The 23,058-nt window shown below is 42.3% G+C and overlaps 2 protein-coding genes across 2 annotated transcripts; one reads left to right on the forward strand and one right to left on the reverse strand.

Annotated features, from left to right (window-relative positions):
- Nucleotides 1-4,123: 4,123 nt before the first annotated feature.
- Nucleotides 4,124-8,561, forward strand: LOC308363454 (protein shisa-like-2A; the record flags this gene model as incomplete). Its single annotated transcript, XM_080836262.1, has 3 exons — nucleotides 4,124-4,305; nucleotides 4,922-5,058; nucleotides 8,383-8,561. The coding sequence occupies 3 exons, from the start codon at nucleotides 4,124-4,126 to the stop codon at nucleotides 8,559-8,561; spliced, it is 498 nt and encodes a 165-aa protein (XP_080692388.1).
- A 12,241-nt stretch (nucleotides 8,562-20,802) lies between these two features.
- Nucleotides 20,803-21,468, reverse strand: tmem125b (transmembrane protein 125b; the record flags this gene model as incomplete). The annotated part of the gene is made up of 1 exon (XM_080836810.1): nucleotides 20,803-21,468. One exon carries the CDS (start codon nucleotides 21,466-21,468, stop codon nucleotides 20,803-20,805), a length of 666 nt encoding a protein of 221 aa, XP_080692936.1.
- Between the last annotated feature and the right edge of the window lie 1,590 nt (nucleotides 21,469-23,058).

A 23,058-nucleotide genomic window follows, 5' to 3' on the forward strand; every position in this document is an offset into this window, starting at 1 on the left:
GCGTTTCTTGAGATTTCCTAATGAATTCTTACTGTGCATATATGAATGAGTGGGTATAGCATATAGACGAGTGAATTAGCAATAAACCATCAAACATTTCTCTTTTTTTCTCTTCTCTTACATGTATGCTATGGTTTGTTATGACATGCATGAGAGATTGATTGACAAAAGAAAAAAAATATTCTAGAGAGCTTGAATAAAAGATGCATGTAGCCAATGAGATGAGAGGCTTTGAAAATGAAGCATGCTGTGCACGACTGTATCGCATAAAAGGTCAACTCTGCGAGACAAACTGTTGAAAATAGACCTTGAGTCGCGACTCGCAAAGGTGAAACAGACAATGCAGTGAAACCACACAAATTCTTCAGTCCCGAATCTGATCATTTTCAAATGAACACATAAAACTGGATCCCACTGGAACTGGAAATTAAAGAGAACATACTTCATCTAAAATGTAAAATTTTAAATTGAACACAGAACTCGAAGGAATAAATAAGAAAAGGAAAATTAATGTGTCATCAAACCACTTCACAGCAAGTCCTAACCCTCACATGCACCCCCTGCTGTGCACATTTAGAGGGGAAAGGGCGAAAGGCTTCACCCTGGGTCCATGTACTTTGCGGCCAACGGATTTTCATTTTGAAATGAGAAAACCAAAATAGGGAAACGATCTATTTGGTTATCTGACTTTCTTCTGAGAAAGAAGTTTTCCACACAGTATTTTAATTCCAGATTTCCATGTTTAAGCACATCAAAGCAGGGGTGTTTCTAGGATTCCAAGAAAGGGGGTGCTTAGCCCCAGGGGAGTGGCATGTTTTGCGCACAGATTTTTTTGCGCGCATTGTTTCAGACAGTTCATAGATTGGTTCAATCAGAAAGAGTGTGATTTTGCTCTGTAGTTTTGCTTGCATTCAGTATGTGATAACACAAGAGACAGAATTTCAGGGTCATAGTGAAATTTGACAACACAAATATGAACTTTTCTCAAATAAAGAGAGAGAAACAATTGTCCTGCTTGTAAAGGAAAGATGTATAAACTTGCTTTCATATTCGCTTCCACATCCTAATTCTTAAAGGGAAACTGTCGACTTTTGAGTTGATTACTTGCTTTATTATGAGCAAAAGGGAAATACGTTTTAGATCAAACATTAACATCTATTTTGTTCTCCGTGTATTTACATACCAGTGATATTTTATGCTCATTTGGACACTATGGATGGGGAATGGACCTGACCGTGTCAACTTCTTGTAAGGTCTGTGCTCTGTCCCTGTGCTGTTTATTAGTTTGTCTTCCTTGTGTTGTCATGTGATCTTTCTTTGTCTAGTCCTTGTCCTTCCTTGTTCCCACCATGTGTCCTTCCTTGTTCCACCATGTGCTTTTCTGTGTTTGTTTGTGTATGCCATGTGCCCTCTTGTTATTGTCCGTGTCTCCACCCCTCACCTGTTCCCAATCATCACATCATTAGGTGTTCTTGCCCTGCTCGAGGAAGTGTGTCATGATTTCCTCGCCCCAAACAAGGCTCCCAGTCGCCTGCCTCATTCTGGGCGTCCACCCGGACTGCCGCCAAAGACTCTGTCCCTGTTCAGCTGCCCACCCGGCCGACCACCAGATACTCCGCCCCTGTTTAGCCACCCGACAGGCCAGCCACCAGACAGGCCAGCCACCAGACATTCTGCCCGTGCTTGGCCGTCCACCCAGTCGGCCACCAAACTCTTTGGCCGTCCACCTGGCTGGTTGCTTGACCCTTGGTCCCTATCCCGCCTGCCTTGCTCTTGACCCCCTCCACCCACCCTATGTGGACTTATTCGGTTCGTTTTGGGGTGTCTGGCATCCGGCCCTTAGAGGGTGGGTACTGTAAGGTCTGTGCTCTGTCCCTGTGCTGTTTATTAGTTTGTCTCCCCTTGTGTTGTCATGTGATCTTTGTTCCTTTGTCTAGTCCTTGTCCTTCCTTGTTCCCACCATGTGCTTTCCACCATGTGCTTTTCTGTGTTTGTTTGTGTATGCCATGTGCCCTCTTGTTATTGTCCGTGTCTCCACCCCTCACCTGTTCCCAATCATCACCCGGTTTGTTTGTATGTGTCCTGTTAATTCCCCTGGTTTAGTCCACCTGTGTCTCATTGTCTGCCCCGCCTTGATTGTTCTCACCTGTCCCTCGTCATCTGTTGTGTGTGTATATATATAGTCTGCATTCTTGTCTCTCGTTGCATTCTCGTCATTATTGTTACGTGTTTGTGTCTCTTCCATGGTTTCGCCGGTTTCACAGTATTTAATTACGTTTTCTCGTGTTGCCAACCCTGGACTGTTACAACTTGTCTTTTGCCTTTGCCCCTTTGGATTGTTTGCCTGCTATTGGACTACCTTACCGTGTACAGAACCCTGGAAAGTAAAACGTTTATTCTACTGCTGTTATCTGAGTCGTGCAATTGAGTTCACACATCACCTCCAACCCGTAACACTTCTGAGATGTTTGCATGTTTTATTATGAGCAGAAGGGAATACGATTTTGATCAAGATTTTCATCTATTTTGTTATCCGTGTAGTTTTTACATACCAGTGATAGTGTCCAAATGAGCATACAATATCACGGAGATTAAGATAACTAGTTTAGTGTCAAATATACCATTTCAATGGGGAAAAAACAGGAAAAACAAAAATAAACAAACACATTTCAAGTACACCCTAATTATGAACTGATGAAAATTGTATGATGGGCTGAAATGGAAGGCACCCAATGCATTCACTATAATAAAGTCAATAGGATTCACTAGCATTAACTGATTATAAACAACAGACTGATATAACTTATTTTAAATACTAGAGATGTATTAATGCAAGGGATAGAGAGATGTCGATAGTTCATTCTTGTATTTCGAATTCGGTGGTTCACACTTGCTCACTGGAAACAGTTTCTAACAAAATAGCTAGCTAGCTAGCTTAGTGTTAACATCGACCCACTAAAATATTCCCTTTCATCTACCTCAAGTAAACCTACATTTAAGCAGGTAACCATAGTTAACAACTACAGACACATTCTTTAATAACATGTACTTACAATTTCACTCCTTGCATCATTAACTTTGAGCTAAACTCCTTGGATAAAATCCTGGCTGTCGTTGAAGATACGTTACTTGGCAGAGCAAGCCAGCGAAGCAGCCTGCCAGCCTCCGCAAGATCCCCAGGGTTTATATCGTTAAATATGATGATAGGCTATAGGCTAGGTGCACGAAATACTCAGTGTGGGCTGTTTGTTTCCTGTTTAGCCAGGTGTGTTTGAACCTGCCAATATTCTGAATGTAATTAGTGTCTACACGTCCTTCTTTATCGTAATGCTGATTCACTAGGTGCAACACCTAACCAGGTCCGTGTAGACGCTAATTACATTCAGAATAGCGGCAGGTTCAAATACACCTGGCTAAACAGGAAACAAACAGCCCACACTGAGTATTTCGTGCACCTAGCCTATTGGATTGTAATTTGAAGGGGGAGAAAATATACAAACCAGAACGCACGCGCATATATAGGATGTTAGAGTTATAAATAACTTGTCAATGTGAGAAACAATAGTTTAATTTAATGTCATAACCAAAATAAAAAATAAAATATATATATATATATTTTTTTAAAGCCAATAATGCCAGAGAATTGTTGGGGGGCTGAAGAACATTTCCTATTTCTAAATTTTGGTTTTCTCATTTCAAAACGAAAATCCGTTGGCCGCAAAGTAAACAGACCACACTGCTCCATACAATTTGATCAATACCTGTGTTCTACGCACACATCAGTCAAGCGCAGTACTTTATATATTTCTTTATTAATGTTTTGAGAATGTGAGCATTATCCTCTTTTCCTGCCGGTGTCATGCTCCACATTGATTTTCCAGCACTGTCCAGTCCTCTCATCATAATGCAGTGCGTCGTAAGGGGCGGGGGACAGAAGTAGCCTAGTAGGCTATGAGGAGATGTGGGGAGACCTTTACTCCGACGCAAAGTTTTGCCATGGTCCTTGGCGTGAAAAAAATACAAACCTGGCAACCCATAATTTGGGAATGGCATTTTGTATGGGTCTAGCGAAATTCTATCTGGAAAACTGATCACGATTGAGGTCTGTGCCCCGAAGATCGCAATGAGTGCTCTTTGTTCAAGCTACTACAACACCACCAACGCATATGTGAACGGATTCCTGTGTCCGAAACCAGAAAATGACGCCCGGGCGATTTTCTGTTGTGGATTCATCGACATGAAATACTGCTGTGACGACCCGAATAGCTTTTTCCCGTACGAGTACGGTTACATGTGGTGGCTGAGGTAATGTTTTCCCTCTTCTTTTGCAATTTGTCTTTCAGTGATTGCCAATTACAATTTCAGTTTCCATTTTTGCGACCAGTTCTGTATCCTCTCAGGTGTAAATAGGTTTAAATCGCGCTTTAGGAGTTTTATATTCTTTAGTCAGGAACGTGTATTTGAGCTGGCTGGTTTTTAAGGTATATCTCTGATTAGTTTGTCAAGAAAATATCCTTGCCAGAAGATGTATTTCAGTATTTGGCTCTCAGTTACAACACTGTCCATTCCAGCCATAAGTAGGCTAATACTTGTTGTTTAACCAATGTGTTATCTTTAAGCATTGGCAGTGCAGTTGCCATCAGTAGGCTCCTAGATAAAACACTTAGATCTGTCAGATCTGACTGCTCCAGGATGTACCTGGGCTGTTGCCTACCATGTGTGCTAAATAGCTATATCATGAACTTGGTTGTAAATTCCCCCCCCCCCCCCCCTTTTCTCTCTGTCTCTCTCACTCACTCACTCACACACACACACACACACACACACACACACTCACTCACTCTCCTTCTCTCTCACACACACTCACACACACACACACACACACACACACACACACACACACACACTTTCTCTGTGACAGTATAGGGGCCCTCGTGGGTCTGTCCATAGCTGCTGTCGTTCTTCTGGCCTTTCTCGTCACTGTATGCGTCCTCTGCTACCTCTTCATTGCCACAAAGCCTAGACACCATGACACGGGTCTGTCTCTGGGAGCACTAGGTAAGATCACTCAAGCAAACCAATCCTCCCAATACTTTGTACGCAGCAGGTGTACTCCTCTGCTAACTTTCTCAATTCATACCCTGTATTGTTGTGCGAGATATGGCTGTGTGAGCTGCATTTGATGTAAAAGATTTTCCAGTGATACATAGTCTTGACAGGGGGGGGAAGACATGAAAAAAATGCTTTCACGAGAGCTAGCATAAACTGCTAAATACCGAATTATCGTATCACATTTACAAACAGAAATTCGAAGTGATTTTTGAATGATCTAAACGGAATTAAATTAACTAACGCAAAATAACTACTCACATACAAATAATGTCCAAAGTTCAAGAGAACTTGATGCTCAAAGTAAGTTCTGAAAAAAGGCTTAAGGACGTATCGACTGGAAATTGAACTAGCAACCTCCTCAGTAACTTACGACCTCTCTATCCTCTGTACCACTCTCACCCGATGCCGTCAATACCAGTATTGTTTATTGAGCCCACGAAAAAATGACATTAATTTACTTTCAGTTAATTTAACTAATCGGGAGAGGCACTGACATGTAGACCTACGTTTATTAACAAGCATTAACCTGCCCCTGACAGGACCGTGTCCTAACTGTCTAGCTAGCTATCGTAAGGGTGTTAATTACCTGCGTGTGTTAAAGCAAACGTTCACGTTGTCATGTCAATCCATTAATAAACGTATGAATACTTGTGATTATCGATTGGAACTTGTAAATGGAGTTTAGAAAAACTTTTTCTTACATGTTGTCAGTACGTTCGAGAATGAGGTAAATATCTTTACATATCATCTACAGCAGTGGTCCCCAACCACCGGGCCGCGGCCCGGTACCGGTCCGTGAGGCATTTGTTACCGGGCCGCACAGAAAGAATAAATAATTTATATCAATTCCGCTGTATTAATTATTAGCGTCTGAAAGGTGTTTTATTTTTAAAAACGACCGGATTTTCCCGGACGTCACATTCGCCTGTGCCTTTTGTCACGTCAAGACGCTTGTCTCGTTCAAGTGATACGTCACTCAAAAAATAAGCCCACAATCTAGCGAAAATTAAAGTAAAAAAAAAAAACATCTTTGGAGAGCTTCTTTGCTAAGGTGAAAAGGCCAACTAAGGAGCCAGAAGAGGAGCCTACGACCTCAAAAAAAGAAAGCTTCTTTCAACAGACAATACCAGGAGTCATACTTAAAATAGGCCTACGGGTTTATCGCAACAGGTGATTCTCACGCACCAATAATCGCTCTGTTTAATATGTGGCGACAAGCTAGCACCTATGAAGCCTTTAAAACTGCTTCGGCACATGGAGACCAAGCACTGAATCAGAGTTTTGGTGAGTTGTATTTTTCATGCACTTAACGTTCGTAATACAATGGTATTGGCAGCAAATTAACTCCACCTAACGTTAATGTTAGCTTTTGTGTATGAGCAGACCGGGCTTCATTCTATCAAATTTGCGCTTGCCTCACGGGTGCAATTGAATGATTCACATCAATATGAATGGATGACGTGTAAAATGACACCTTGAAGCCGGTCCGCGAAAAAAAATCCCTACATTAAACCGGTCCGTGGTGCAAAAAAGGTTGGGGACCCCTGATCTACAGTGCTCTCAAGTTTTGAAGACAGGCAAGAGTGACGTATCCCCCCGTCAAGCCCCCGACCCGCTCCCATTCCGCATTCCGCCCGCCACATATTAATAGTTACAAGCTAGCGTATGTAGCCCTCCCACCAATGATATGGCTCATTTAATTTTGTCTAGGGAAAATATAACTACGGTGGTCCCTGTTTTCTGGAACTGGAAATACGCAAATTCAGCGATTTTGATAATAAAAATGCTCGAAATAATCGGAATGATGCAGAAATTACACCCATACAGATTAGTAGAGAAATATGAATATATGCTCTGCCTCCTCTGACCGCACGTCCCTGCTAAAAACGTCGTAAACACAAACATAGGCAAAAAGGACAGTCTATGTTTGGGTGAACTGGTGACATGGATCACTTTGGATCATATACAAGATCAATCGCGCGAAATTCCAGGATACTTTATTTTCATTGGTTGCTGGATTGAATCTTACCCAGATATAAAATATACGTTTTTTTCGGATTGGCTATTGTGTAGCCCATTTCTTTTTTTGATTGGCTGATAAGTTGCACCTTACAGAAGAACTGCAGGTGATTCGGTGAGACGTGCTTGATTCCTCCATGGTGTGGGCAGCACGACCAGGTCATGTTTGCGCGCGGCGGAACATTAAATAGCCTAGGGTTTTTTTCAGCGTGAGAAATACGATGTGTGGCGGGAGTGCGTGACAAAAGACCGAAATGAGTGACTGTCACGCTCAATGCGTGACACTTGAGAGCCCTGCATCTATCATAGCGGGAGGGGGAAAGAGAAAGAAACAATCTCACAACCTGACCGTGTAATGGGCAGATTGACTAAAACACGGTGCTCGCCCCGCCCTTTGGAAACAGCATATGAATAGGGGGATCATGATTTTTCAACACTCAACACTTGTCCCCCCCGGGATCTCCGCCTATGTGACAGACCACTGCAGCTGTCATCAGAACTATCATCCTCTTATATTGTCTTGAATGTACTATATGTTTGAAAAGCCCTTTTCTCCTCTCTTCTTACACTTTGATGTGAAGATAGGATATTCTGAAATAACGAACCATGTCAGAGGCGCTGAAAATGGTGGCCCATTAGTGTCAGATAAAAGGACACATAGTGTTACAGTTGTAAGGGTGCATCACGGGTAGAACCCTAGTGTTGTGATGCCTGCTTCAAGGTGTGTTTTTTCCTTCATGCCTGGATGAAGCTTAAGAGCGGTCTTCACACTCTCCAGGTGTAAAGCTATAAAGGTGTAAAGCTATAAAGGGCATTCTATGTGTCTGTCATAGGGGGGCTTGACTATTGCTTGATTACCATTTCTGTCTGTGATTGAATGTAATTTAATGTAATTGGCCATGGATTTTACTGACTAAAAGTATAGTTTTGCAAAGGAAACAGTGCACTTCTAATTTGATTTGAGACTTCTCCACACCTTTCTTCCTCCTTTTTGGCATTGAGAACTACTTCATTGATGACATTGACAAGGTTTATCTCACAGATAATACAGAAGAGGTTGTTTGGAATGGAAAGGGAAAAAACTGCTCTGCTTGGGAAGATAGATATGGAAATAGTTCTTTTGTGTCATTCAGTTTTCAGAGTTGCCAAAAATGTCTCAAGAAAATATGTATCACCCATTTCTTCTCAAATCTGAAAAATGTGCAGCACAACTTACTTTTTGAATCCATTTTGTAATTTACATCGATACAGAATCCACAGCCACCCCAATGACTCCTGGGATAGCTCCTGCAGCTAGTCCGCAGGGCATCCGGAAGCTTTTCCAGAGCCGCAAGCTGGACTGTGACAGCCAGGCATCTGACCCGGAGCGCCTTTTCCAGCGCTGCTTCACTGCCACTGTAACCAGGGTGAATGAAGATGGAACCTCATAAGGACCACCACATGCGCTGGACTGGAGTGTTCTGTGCTGTGGCTCGGGGTTGAGTCTGCTTGTTTGTTGTCCGGACCGGTCATCTGGGTACGGAGGACAGCAGCTGGATCAGAACAGCCAAATCAGTGCCGCTGTACGGTGCCCTGCTCACACATCTGTACGGTGCCTTGCTCAAACATCTTTACCCCCTGTCAGCTGAATTCCAGTGGTGTTCCCTTTCCATGTAGACTATGGCACACACTATTCCATATCCCTTTCCATGTAGACAATGGCACACACAATTCCATATCCCTTTCCATGTAGACTATGGCACACACTATTCCATATCCCTTTCCATGTAGACTATGGCACACACTATTCCATATCCCTTTCCATGTAGACAATGGCACACACTATTCCATATTACCTTTTCCAGAAGCTTATCACTGCTGATTTCATTGAGGTGATCATTACCAGTGACCATGGTCGTAAGACAGGCCACTGACTAAAAAAGAACAGCATCACATTGAAATGAATTGCATTTTAACATTTTAAACAAGCTCTCTTCAGAGTGACTCCCACTCCAGTTTGCCCTCACAGATAGTGTGGACCGCCGCATGTGCGCTGAAGAAAAGGCTGTTAAATCAGATAACCTGCACAGCTTTAGGAGCGCCACAGCATTTAACCTGCACAGCTTATGGAGGCCCACAGCATTTGACCTGCACAGCTTTAGGAGTGCCACAGCATTTAGAGGCCAGAGGAACCCACATCACATCAAGCTTATAGGATTCAATATTCTGAGCTGAATGTCATTTCCAACAGCAGACATCGCTTACTGTGGAGTTATAGGTGCAGTTCATTTGCAGGTAGAATGGTATGCTCACAGCTGCTCAATTGGCTGTAAAATTGCCACCATCTGCTGCCGAGGAGCCTTTACTAATACAGTGTGGACGCACAGTGCATCTGCATTACTGAAATATATACAAAAACAAATTGTGTTAGATTCGCAAGAATAGGATTCCATCTGTTTTCAAACGAAGAAGCTGTACAGTCATCAAATTGCATTTATCACCACGGAAACAATAAGTCTGTTGACAGTGACTCACAAATAAGGGTGAGCTGTATGATGCATGAAGAGATGTTAAGAAAGGCCGGAAGTGATAGTTTGTGTTTGTTTATGTGTTTACATCCCTGTGTATTTGCCACAGGATGGATGTCATTGTCACTCTGTGGTCAGAGAAAATGCTTGGATATGCAGCTAAGAATGTCAGAGACAGGATCTCTCTCTTTTTTTAAATGACCATGTAAAATAACTATGTTTTGCTAAATGCAATTCCATTTGTCATGACATGATGTGTCAGTGTGTGAATTTCTGCATGCAAAATACCAACTGGGTAACACACTTGAACCTCAGTCATCGAACAGGGTCATGTCACCATAACTAGTAAATGCCTGGATGATGCTATGACAGTTTAACAACATGTGACTTTAACAAAATCGTTAGATGTTACGGCATATGACATTCAGGAAGTTGTGTGTGGAAGGAGGATTCTAGCAGGGGAGGAGGTTAAAAAGGTATTTCCATCGGCGCATTTAAAGCAAGAGATCAGGTGTGGTGTTGAGGCAGTGATGTTTCCAGACAGTGAGGTAAGACTGAACAGTGAATGAGGTGAGACTGGACAGTGAATGAGGTGAGACTGGACAGTGAATGAGGTGAGACTGGACAGTGAATGAGATGAAGAGATTCTGTTATGTACACATGTGTGTGTTCCATGAATTAGTTTTTATGTATAGTGAGGTAAGACTGGACAGTGAATGAGGTGAGACTGGACAGTGAATGAGGTGAGACTGGACAGTGAATGAGGTGAGAATGAACAGTGAATGAGGTGAGACTGGACAGTGAATGAGGTGAGACTGGACAGTGAATGAGATGAAGAGATTCTGTTATGTACACATGTGTGTGTTCCATGAATTAGTTTTTATGTATACGTATAAATGCATCTTGACCACTGTAAGCACAGCCTGTCTAGTTGTACTGCAAATACAAGCCAGCTTCAATGACACTTCCAGTGTTCCAGAGACTGGTCCAGTTGCTGTGATCGGGTTTAATTGTTTTCATCGTTTCTGGTTGTCTTTTACTTTAGGAATTGGACGTAGACTTTTAAGGTTATAATTCTGGGAAATGCGTCTGTAGCAACCGATAACGTAATAACGGCCAATAACGTAATAATTTAAATGTAATAAAACCAATAACGTAATAAACTGCCAATAATGTAATAAAGTTGCCGTGCCAATAACGTAATAACTTTTGGCCAATAACGTAATAACTTATTACGTTATTGGCCGGTTATTACGTTATTGGCCTTGCATTTAAAAAAACCTTTGAAAATGTAATAATTGAGCCAATAATGTAATAACTGAGGTATTACTTCATTTTATCTTCAATATCTGGACAGAAAGTGTCCCACTTAGCCTTAATATTGCATCTTGCAACAGATGCTTAAATATCCGACCTTACAGATACCCCTCCACCCTCAACCCCCCCCCTCAACAGGAGGCCTTACAGGAGCCATTAAGAGTCATTTTGAATTAATATGTCACTCTTAGGGTTCTGTTATAGTACTCTGTGTATCCATCTCTGTGACCATGCAGGCGCTTTGATGGAGTCTTTCTATGTTCTGCGTTGCAGTTTTCAGTATGGTATTGCAATTCACTGCCGGAACGCTAGGGGTTGTGGGAATTATTTGACCATCTCCATTGGTCTCAGTCGCCTCGACTGGTAACATTTTTTGGCGGCACACATCGGGCTACCATAAGCGGAGCTTTACTTTTACTCTAGGATTCTCAAATCAGCCAAAACTGTGCTAGGGCCAGTCTGATCTACAAAGCAACATTAAATTGCTTGCAGATTCGGGTGGGTTCACCCAGGCTAGCACAAACACAAGCACACACTCTCACACAAACACACACACACCCTGTTATTGCTGTTATTGCTGTCTTGTTTGAATTTGTATTTATTTATTTTTTGTATCCATCAATGTGTATAAGATACTTAAATACTAAAATAATTTAACAGCACACATGTGCCTAAACATGTACCTAAACTCGTAATAACCTTAAATTATGTTGAAAACCAGTAATGGATGGAGGATGGAGTAGAGTAAAAGTAAAGCTCCGCTTATGGTAGCCTGACGTGTGCCTCCAAAACATTTTACCAATTGAGAAGACTGAGACCAATGGAGACGGTCAGATAATTCCCGCAACCCCTAGCGTTCCGGATACACACCAAACGCACACACCCACACTCCCTCCCTCACACACACACACACACACCCACACTCTCACACACACAAACACACATAAACACACACACACACACACACTCACACACTCGCACACCCCCCTCCCCACACACACACACACACACAAGCACACACACACACACACACACACACACACACACACACACACACAAACTCTCACACAAAAACACACACACAATCATAAACACACTCACACATACACTCACACACACACACTCACACACAAACACACACACACACACACACACACAAACAAACACACACACACACACTCACACACACTCTCACACACACACTCACAGACTCACAAACACTCTCACACACACACACACACTCTCACACACACACTCACACACACACTCACACACACGCACACACACACAAACACACACACAAACACTCACTCACAATTACACTCACACACACACACACACACACACACACACACACACACAAACACACACACAAACACTCACTCACTCACACACACTCTCACACACACACAAACACACACACTCTCACACAAACACACACAGACACACACACACACACACACACACACACACACACACACACACACACACACATACACACACTGAGAGCCTTCACCTGGGTAAAGACAATGACTTTTCAATCAGCATTATGAAGCTCTACAAGGCCGCTGGACGCAACAGTGGCCTTAGCATGCATCTAAGAGATTTGTTTAGTAAGTACAACTGCTGGATGAGGGCATGGATTCTTCTAAGGCATGTAGCCTTCGGGCAGTTCAAAATTAGGTACATATCCTGGAAAAAGTAGTAGTACATTTTATGTTAATGTTTTATTTTATTTACATTAGTAAATTAGTAAATTGGTAACTTTTCATTTGAAATTGAGCATTGCCTCCAGCTTAAGTTCCACTGAGTAAATATGACACTTTAAGAGTTAAGAGTTAGTTTAGAATTGTTCAGAGTTACTTAGCCTTAATTCAAGAGCCGCATGGTTGTGCATATGTGGATGAGTGCATTAAATCAGTTTAGGAGCAGCATCTAGATCATATGCATCAGACAAACATTTAGCTTTTAAATATTGGTAATGAAAGCAGTATGATATGATATTATTGAATGAGGGGGCTGCATATTTATATATTATTACATTATTGGCTCAGTTATTCAATTTTAAGTCAAATAATTCCCACAACCCCTAGCGTTCAGACAGTGAATTGCAATACCATACTGAAAACTGCAACGCAGAACTTAGAAAGACTCCATCAAAGCGCCCGCATGGTCACAGAGTTGGATACACAGAGTACTATAACAGAACCCTAAGAGTGACATATTAATCCAAAATGACTCTTAATGGCTCCCGTAAGGCCTTCTGTTGAGGGGGGGTTGAGGGTGGAGGGGTATCTGTAAGGTCAGATATTTAAGCATCTGTTGCAAGATGCAATATTAAGGCTAAGTGGGACACTTTCTGTCCAGATATTGAAGATAGTGATACCTCAGTTATTACATTATTGGCTCAGTTATTACATTTTCAAAGGTTTTTTTTAATGCAAGGCCAATAACGTAATAACCGACCAATAACGTAATAAGTTATTACGTTATTGGCCAAAAGTTATTACGTTATTGGCACGGCAACTTTATTACATTATTGGCAGTTTATTACGTTATTGGTTTTATTACATTTAAATTATTACGTTATTGGCCGTTATTACGTTATTGGCCGTTATTACGTTATCGGTTGCTACATGCGTCAAGCTGAAGAAAAAAAATGCTGTTTGAATTTTGCACTGTTGAAAGGGTCTGCTCAAGAAGGGAAATATTAGGGGGAAAAACTTTGACTGGCTGTTGAGCTCAGCCTGACTGTATCTTTAACTGTTGCTAATTATTGATGGCTATTGAATGGTTGTATGTTTTAATGTATGTTTTTTTCCTTAGATAACTCCAACTAGAGTCTACTAGAATATATTTACACATAATTTTTTCTCATACTGTACAACTCTATTCAGTCTCTGTCTCAAACACTCCCATGTCTTTAACCTCTTGTGATCTTCTCCTAACTCTGCTGTCAGCTGTCATCAGCAGTAATGGGTGGGAAAACCTTGGTCGGTCTGTTGATCTTGGTGGGAAAACCTTATGTGACCAGTATGTGAACACACAGAAATAAATTGCTGTCTATTAGCCTCAATTAAGCGGTACTTTTTTGCACTTTTTTGTCCAATAGCTTCTGTTGGAGAAAGTTACTCCCTCTGGCATGTTCTTTGGTATTTTGTAACTTTGCAGACCGTTTACATGCAAAAAGCTATAAAACACATGAAATGAAAGGGAAAAAACAGGAAAGCATATCAGGTCCTCTTCAAAGAGGACATGTCCTGGCATTCCCATCAACCAGCAGCTATCAGAATCCTGCCTGTATCAGTGACTTATAATGAGTAAATATATCGAATGTATAATAAATATATATATATGGGCCATTCTACCGAATTGATGCAAAGTCATGACGGATATATTTTGAATTTTTTTATGGTTTATTCCCAAAACTTGGTCCGTATGTATATTGTACCATATCTAAAGTACACATATCTAGTAAAAGAACAGTCAAGTTTTATATTGTATTTTCAGAATGTGTTGGAATGTTTTTCCTCTTCCAAAAATTGTCACTACCGAAACATCACATTTACTATAGTAAAAAAGTATTATTATTGACCTGTTCAGATTGTGTTTCCTTCCCTTCTCTGAAGAGTATTTTTACAAATATTTCTTGAAGGTTTTCACAATGAAATCTATAGAAATGAAGTTTTTACCAAATTTTCAAGTTCAATTTATCTGTTTCGGTAGTGACTGCACTGTTTCGGTAGTGACTGCACTGTTTCGGTAGTGACTGCACTGTTGGATGGATGTTAATTTCTCTCCCAAAATCATCCAAAAGGTGCTCTGGGCCGCCCTTTAGTCCACATAACACATTTATTTAAAAATTATGGGATTGAACTACTTACCATTTCATTTTGTCACTACCGAAATCATCTGGTCACTACCATATGTTTCGGTAGTGACTGTTTCGGTAGTGACAATTCTAGCTAACTTTAAGCATAAATAAAGAATTCTAGCACGCACACGGCTTGCAAACACATCTTTGAAGAGGTGAACACACATACAAACATAAGATTTTCCATGAAACCCCAAAAGGTTTACTTATTTGAAGAAAACATGCGTTTCGGTAGTGACAATTCTTAAGGTTACACGTCGATTTTCAGACTTTGGAACACATTTATATAAAAACTATGGGATTTAGCCACTTACCATTCAACCATGAGGGACAGAGATGCAGCGTCACTGCATGGTCAAAAATGCAGAGTCGTGGCTAAAACACAGGCTCAGCCAACGGACTAAAACTCTTGTGTTTCGGTAGTGACATGAAAACTAGGGACATGATTTTTTGAGTATAGTAAATTGATTTAAAAATTAAACCCACAATAAATCTAAATATTCCAAGTTCTGTTTCAACCCAATCATAAAGATCTTTGAAATTAAATCCTTGAAAAAAATCTTAAAAAATTGAAAAGTGTTATTTAAAGGCATTGAAATTTAGATGTCAGGGTTGGGGACAGCTACTTCCCAATAGAAAGTACCCTATAAATGATGATTTTGTATATATTTAGCTTATCACTATCTCATGTAATGCATTGGGCTTATATAGACCATAACATTTTCTAATTAAACATCTATGCCTAAATACCTAATTGTTTTGTAAATAGTTTTTATTGTTGAGGGACTGCATATTACACGAATTCGGTAGAATGGCCCATATACAGTATATATAGTTCATGTTATGTCATTGCAATACACAGATGCCCTTTTAAAATTACACAACTGCATGCTTGCACACACACACACTCACACACTCACACACGCACACACGCACACACACACACACACACACACACACACACACACACACACACACACACACACACACACACACATCCACACAGATGTATATTGCTATGGGCAAAGAGGTGTTATCAGAGGAAATGGAAGACATACACTTAAAGGCTTGTCCTCTTGCTTTACTTGGTAATGCAGCAAGACATCTAACAAAACAGCTAGCAATGATAATAATAATAATAATAATATTTCATGAAACTCAATAACATGAATTTGTTTGCCTGAAGGTCTTCAGATGACTGATTCGTATTGATTCTGATATTTAGGAAAACAAACAAAGCAAATGTATTGCCCATATGGACATCGTCTTGCTCTCATTCAGTAAGTAGGACATTTCACAGCTGTGTTGCCTGACAATTACTCATATTTCCAGGAACTGGGCGAATTAGCCAGAACAAGATTCTTCATATGAGTGAGAATGCTGTCCTAGTCTCAACTAGACATATTTGTCTTTGAGGTACTTCTGTGTAGAGACTTGATTGGTCAATATATAAGCTGTAACGATGCTTTATTGCTAACATTAGGATAAACAGTTTGCAGAAGAAGTTTCTGAATGAGCTTTTACAAGTTTCTATGCTCCCAGCCCTTGGAATACTCTGCCAGAAGACTTAAGAAAGGATGAAACGATGGAAACCTTTAAACGTGCACTTAACACATACCTCTTCAACCTCGCATATCAATCTCTGTAACATGTATCTGTTCTCAGTGGTCTGCAGGGGGTGTGCTGTTCATGTGAATGTGTGTGCTTGTAATATGTTTGCACTTACATTATTTGGTTTTCTCATTTCTCTGGAAAATCTGTGTCTCATACAAGTGTTTGTAACTACAACCCCCCCTTAAATCTTAATGGAAAACATCTTAATGGAGAATATGGAATATCACATTTGCGACATCACATTATGCATGATCCATATTAACACTGACAGATTCATATTTCAGCCACGCAGGTCATGGTGAAGCTACTGGCCAGAACTGGGAAGTGTTTGACCCCATCCCTAGTGTTACTGAACAACATCATTTACATAAAAACAACATGAGTTTTCCTGAGTACCAAATGAAAAGATGGCCCTTTTACCACAGGGGTCCAAACATGAAGAAAGATAAGGGAACCCAGAAGTCAATAAGATTCTACACTGGTCACCTCTGCGAAGGCAAACCTTAGGCTGGTATAAGTGCTTACTGACACCTGCTGGGCATTGGTGGACCCACAATGTCTGGCCTTGCTTATCCATACACTTGGATCAGCACTTGGGAAAACTGAAATTGTGGTACTGTTTCCATTCTCACTGGAAACTTTACAGAAAATGTGTAAGTCTGACTGATGTATTGGTATTCCTGCAATGGATGTAATAATGTACATAATAACTTGTAGTCATCGAATAACACTGCTCCTTTGATTCCAAGAATTCCAAGACTACAGTGCCTCACCAGGATAGGTTTCATACCACCTGAGACTTGACACTCCCCCTATACTCCTTGCGTTACGGAAGTGGCAGTGATTCAAAATGAAGGAATGGCTTCTGATGTTATAAAAGTTACTAATTAACTCCAGCCCTCCGAAGGGAGTCGTCTCCGTCTCCCTCAACCTTTGCACAACATGCTTACATGTTATGCTGTGTCTTGAAGTTTAACTAAGAAAACTAAACAAAACAAACTTTGGGTTACCCTGCAAAGTTGATATAGTGGATCATCTGCTGTCCTTTGGTATGTATGGTTTATTATTGTAGAAACTGCACCTATTACAAATGTTAGTGTCAGATGGTTTGGCGTTAATCACATGACTCTCATATGACCACCACGGGTGACGAACATTGAATTTTGCAGATACTGCATATTATGGAAAAGTTTAGTAATTTGTCTAAAATTTCATTGCACTTCATGAACACACAACATGAGCATTTGATCTTGAGCATTTGATCTTGTATAAAGATACTACCAATGAGGTTGGGATTAAAGTAGTTTGGATAAGTGCTGTCAGTCACGTTAACATAGATTAAGATGTTTTTAAACTATACTGTTAAATAACACTAGCAAATAATGACATTTTTAAAGTTAATGTAAAGGCTTTGCATTCACTGACTAACATACAGTATGTTCTCTCTGGTTATGGTTGTAGTGACTCCCTAGTGAAGCTCATGATATGGTTGCTACTGGAAGCGAGTGACAACAGTCTTCAGTCCTGTATGACAACTAGAACTTTTCCACTGGAAATCCCTTGAAGATCAAACACACAAGTAAAGGCTCTGTTTCTCTATCTTAAAACAAACATCAAGTTTTAAAGGGTTTGTGCAGGCTAAAGGGTTCCCTGCGCTACATACAACTTGTTTAGTGAACTCTTAACACCAGCTTTATATACTGAATCAAACTGAATTATATTCAGGTTAATTTATTGCAAAATAGAGTTAACAATAGTTTTTTGTGCGTCTTAGGGGATGTTTTTTCTCTGTTCACTCAGAAGGACAAACACAAAAATGTATCAGCGATGCCACCACTTTGAATGTGTTTAAAATATACATTGATATACACTAAACATAATATACAATGTGTTTGCTAGGGCCTGCGTGTGTGACAGGGGTTGCTTAAGAAAGGATGTTCTTTATTCTGAGGAGGCATAAAATGGTTGTGTCATGCTCACAGAGCCTCGGCTGTGCCCAACTTTAAGACTTCAGAACATAGTTTGAAAGTGCAGTTGGTAGTGTAAGAAAACGCTGTGTGAAAAGTGACTGATGATTTGGGGATGGAACCGAGGTAGAGCAGCCAATAGGCTGAAAGAGCACGTCAGTGACTTCACCCACTCCTGCTGGGGAGAGTGGATGAGTGAGGTCAATGAACTGTGGAAGAGAGAGAGACAACTAAAGCATTTCAGACTGAAAGAGGAAGCCTGATTGCTAGCTTCTCTTTAAAGCCTCCCCCCCCCCCCCCTTGGGCTGCAGACAACCTTCCCCGTTGGTGTCTACATTTAGACATCCTTCAAATATAAATGGTGTGTGGGCAGCGGTGAAGAGCGCATGGAAGCAATTTTTCAGCGTTTTTCACGAAATCTTTATTGAAATGTGTAAATGTATGCATCAGTAAGCCTGAAAGTGGCCCAACAAAACACTCAATTAGTTTATAATTGGGTTTTCCCTGTGTTTACATTATTTGAATGATTTTCACACAAACACATGACACACGCACACACACGCACGCACGCACACACACACACACACACACACACACACACACACACACACACACACACACACACACACACACACACTTACACACACACAAACACAGGCACACACACACACACAAACACGCACACACACAAACACACACAGTTTGATGACATATTTATGACTGGATGTGAAGAATTAATTCTCTGGAGGTAATATATCTACAGGAAGAGGTGCACCATGGGATACATTTGCCGGGCCGCCAGTGTAGCATGGTATCTCTGGGCGCCCCTGGTTGGTGCAGTCATGTGGCAAAATCCAGAGGTACTGTCCTCAATCATCCAAGGTAAGGATCAAACACACTGGTCACACTGTACTTAAAGCATGGCGTTATGGCTGTCCAGAGGGAAAGGACAGATGGTATTTCTCTTTGTCATGTTGCTTCTGCACTAGGAGGTGGGAGTGAAAAGACTGTCAAAGCATTCCAAAGGACACTCTTGGCTGATGACAGCAGCACACCAGGCACCACACCACAACATGTATCCATTGGTGAGCTCTTTAAGACACAGATGAAAGCCTTTGATGCATTCTTCAGTTATCCATTCTGTGTGCTCCGTCAGTCTTCACTTAATAACATCCCTTTTCTGTTCCTCGCGGCTGGAGCAAAGGCGTCGACACAGGCGTCGACAAAGGCAGCAACTCGGGGACCTGGCCATACCTGCTGGCGGCCCTCCTCACCATGCTCTCTGTCTCGGTTTTTATCGTGGTGGTCGTAAAGTGCCACCTCTTCGAGCGCTACCTGGCCAGCTACCGCCACGCGCTGCTGCCCGAAGGCGACACGATCAGCCAGTACGACCCCCAGGGCATGGAGGTCGGCTTTGCCCCACAGAGCGTGATGGAGCGGGTGCCCCCGCGCCACTTCCACATGGTGGACGACGACGACGGGTTCATTGAGGATAACTACATCCAGGCCGGAGGGAGCGGGAGGGCTGAGAGGGAGAGAGAACAGGAGAGGCATGCAGGGGAAGAGAGTGACACCGACGACGACCTGGACCTTGACCAGTTCAGCATCGGATGAAGACAAACTCATTTTCCCACAGGCTGACAGCGTTGCCTTAGAGATGTTGATTTGTTTTGGGTCTGTTTAGCATATTCATATTTATAGCTCACAAAATGAAGTATGGACATTTAAGGCAGTGTATACCTGGTCAAGAAGCTTAATAATATTTACATGGTGTACCTAACACTGTTGCAAAGATGTAGAGATAAAATTATGATGTCTGTAAAAATGTAATTTCATAATAAAACATATTCACACTTGGACAAAAAATCACAACTATAGGGAAGTGTAGTTTGAGATTCACTGAACAAAGACAACAGTGAGAGCAGAAGGTAATAATAATAATAAAAAAAAAACTAACAAAATGTAACATGCGTGCATGCATGTAACAAATGTACAACTCACATTGTTCAACAAAATGAACTGAATGGACAAATCACTTCAAATCACAGTCTCTTAGCTCAGTAATCTTACCTTAATTGCTACACGCCATTCTGGTAGGTATTTTAAGACAACTATAGGCCAAGCAAAAGTGATGAATCTCATTATTTAGAGTGTCTCAGACAATCACCTTCAAGGGGAAACATGATTCTAATTGCTCCAGATGAGGAATGTGAAGGTGTAAATTCAAAGGTCTGAGGGCCGAATAAGAATTGACCGGACATAACAAAGACTGAAGTGACGGTCATGTCCTCTCCTTTCCTCACCTCGTCTTTCGATTCCCTCAATACTCTTCTTCTTATTGTCTTTGTCTTTTTCCATCGCAGTGCTCCTCTGCCCACTCTCCTCTTGTCACTCATATCAAACTAGCCTGGCTTGAAGCCGAGTCTCTCCATGGCTGTGGGTTTGCCACTCTCATCCTTCTCCGCCTGCTTCTCCGCCTGCTCCTCCTCCTCCTGATGTCCCTTTGGCTCTGCCAGAACCCCACAGCAGCGTACACCCCGACTCCCAGGGCGACAGCACCCCCGCAGGCCAGGAGGAGCCCCCCAGGGAGCAGCATGTCCTGCTCTCCCAGGCCCAGCAGCGTGGCCCCGCACACGGCCACCCCGAGCCCGGCTGCCAGCAGCAGCGCCGGGTCCAGACGCCCACCGCTGCGCAGGAGCTCGACACGCCACCGGCTCCTCACGCAACCCATGTCCTGCACGGCTGAGCTGAGCAGCTGCTTCAGGAGCACCATCAGCGCCAGCAGGCAGAGCGTGGAGCCCACGCCCAGGCGCCACACTGCAGAGCGGCCCGTCGCCGACGAGGCCGTGGAGAGCAGGCCGATCCCGCCCAGCCCGAGGCCCAGCACCAGGCCCACGGAGGCTCCGTAGCAGAGCAGGGACACGCGGGGCTCCCCGAACCACCACAGCTCCACCTGCTCCTCCAGCGTGCGCCGCTGCACCCAGGCCAGGTCGGATCTCCGAGGGACCGGCGGGCCGCGGCTGTGCCTCGCCACAGAAAGGCGCTCCATCTCAGCCATGACTCACCCACCCCGGTGCTCTGAGTCACTGAGGAGCCTGCCAAGAAGGTGAGGCAAGTCCAGATGAGCTGTCATTTTATAGCATCCCGCCATTTCACCTCAACCTCTGTTAATGTGACATCTTCAGTTAAACGATGTCTGGCATCACATCAATTACACTAAGCCTGGTTTACAACAACATCGATCTACTGACATGGCAAACAGTATAATAATAATTATATATCACATGTATATAGTGCCTTTCACAGTTTTCAAAGACGATTAAGTATCAAAATGGTTTGATGACAGCGTCATGTACGAGAGACAGCTCTCTTAACTCCCTCACCTTATTAGTATCCTGAGAGTTCCTGCAGTGCAGACATGGAGCCTGATAAGCCGACTTCCACCAAGTCTTCATCATGTGCCTTGAGAGTGAACAGAACTTTATATCATGTGAAAGGTGCCTGTGGTCCGTGTCTTCCCCAGCACAGTCGGGGAGCTCCGTGACGTTCTGCTCAGTCTGTTTGGCAACATATCCCATCCATCTCTGGCCTCTCTCTCCCACGACTGTCAATGTGTGAGTGTCTGTCGACGGTCCCGTGTCATGCTTGCTCTCTCTCGGTGTGAGGGCGTGTTGTAAGTCACTGGTAAGAGAGGACACAGGGGTGCCAGTTTCACAGGGGCGTATGAAACCAGTGCCAAGCGTCAAGGGGTAGCAGCGCCCAACCACAGCTGTCCAGGGCATGCTGTCATTCAGATATCACTCTACACACACAATGGCAGCAGTCTCCATCTCGTCTGACACAAAATGTGAGTCTGCCAGATAAACACACCCCCGCACAGACACGCACACAAAGAGTCTCTCTTTCTCACACACACACACGCTGCGTGTGGTTGGGAGGAAAGTGAGTAGACTGTGTGTCCCAGAGAGCCACCCTACCCAGGCATTACGCGGGACAATAGGTCAGTGGATGACTGCCGTGCTGGGGGTGGCCACCCTGCCGTCCACAGGCAGCCTTATGTCATCGTGTCCAGAGAATGGCCATTTTGTCACCAGCAGGATGCTGTCACTCACGTGAGCTCAGGCTTACCACAGTGAAGGACTTTTTGTGTCTCAAAAAAAGAAAATAAATCTGCTAAGCAATTATCAGAAAGCGATTCTGATTCTGAGACGCATTTCTCTAGCACGTTTTGAAAAGGCTTTACGTGGAAGATTTTAAGGGTGGGTTAAATTTTGAGGGTGTGTTGTAACACTCTAGGCATTCTACTGTATAAACTATGGCAAAAATATACTGGGCATGATCTGTTATGTTAGAAACATGTGCAAAAAGCTTTAGTTTTTGTGAAAAAAAAATTATAATGTAACCAGTCCTAATGTTGATGAATGCAAAGCACTAGATAAAATCACCAAGATTTTTGTGAATAGAGATTTTAGACATAATAGACAAGAGACAAATCTGACAGATTTTATTAAGAATATCTATTTACATATGTCAACACTAATATGATTGTAGTGTTTCTAGTCCAAAACCCTCATACCATACATTTGCTGCAGTGTATAAAATACCCAAATATTCATCAGTTTATTTAAAAGTGTCCAGTTTGACAATT

The sequence above is a fragment of the Sprattus sprattus genome, assembly GCF_963457725.1.
Source record: "Sprattus sprattus genome assembly, chromosome: 4".
NCBI classification, from domain to species: Eukaryota; Metazoa; Chordata; class Actinopteri; order Clupeiformes; family Clupeidae; genus Sprattus; species Sprattus sprattus.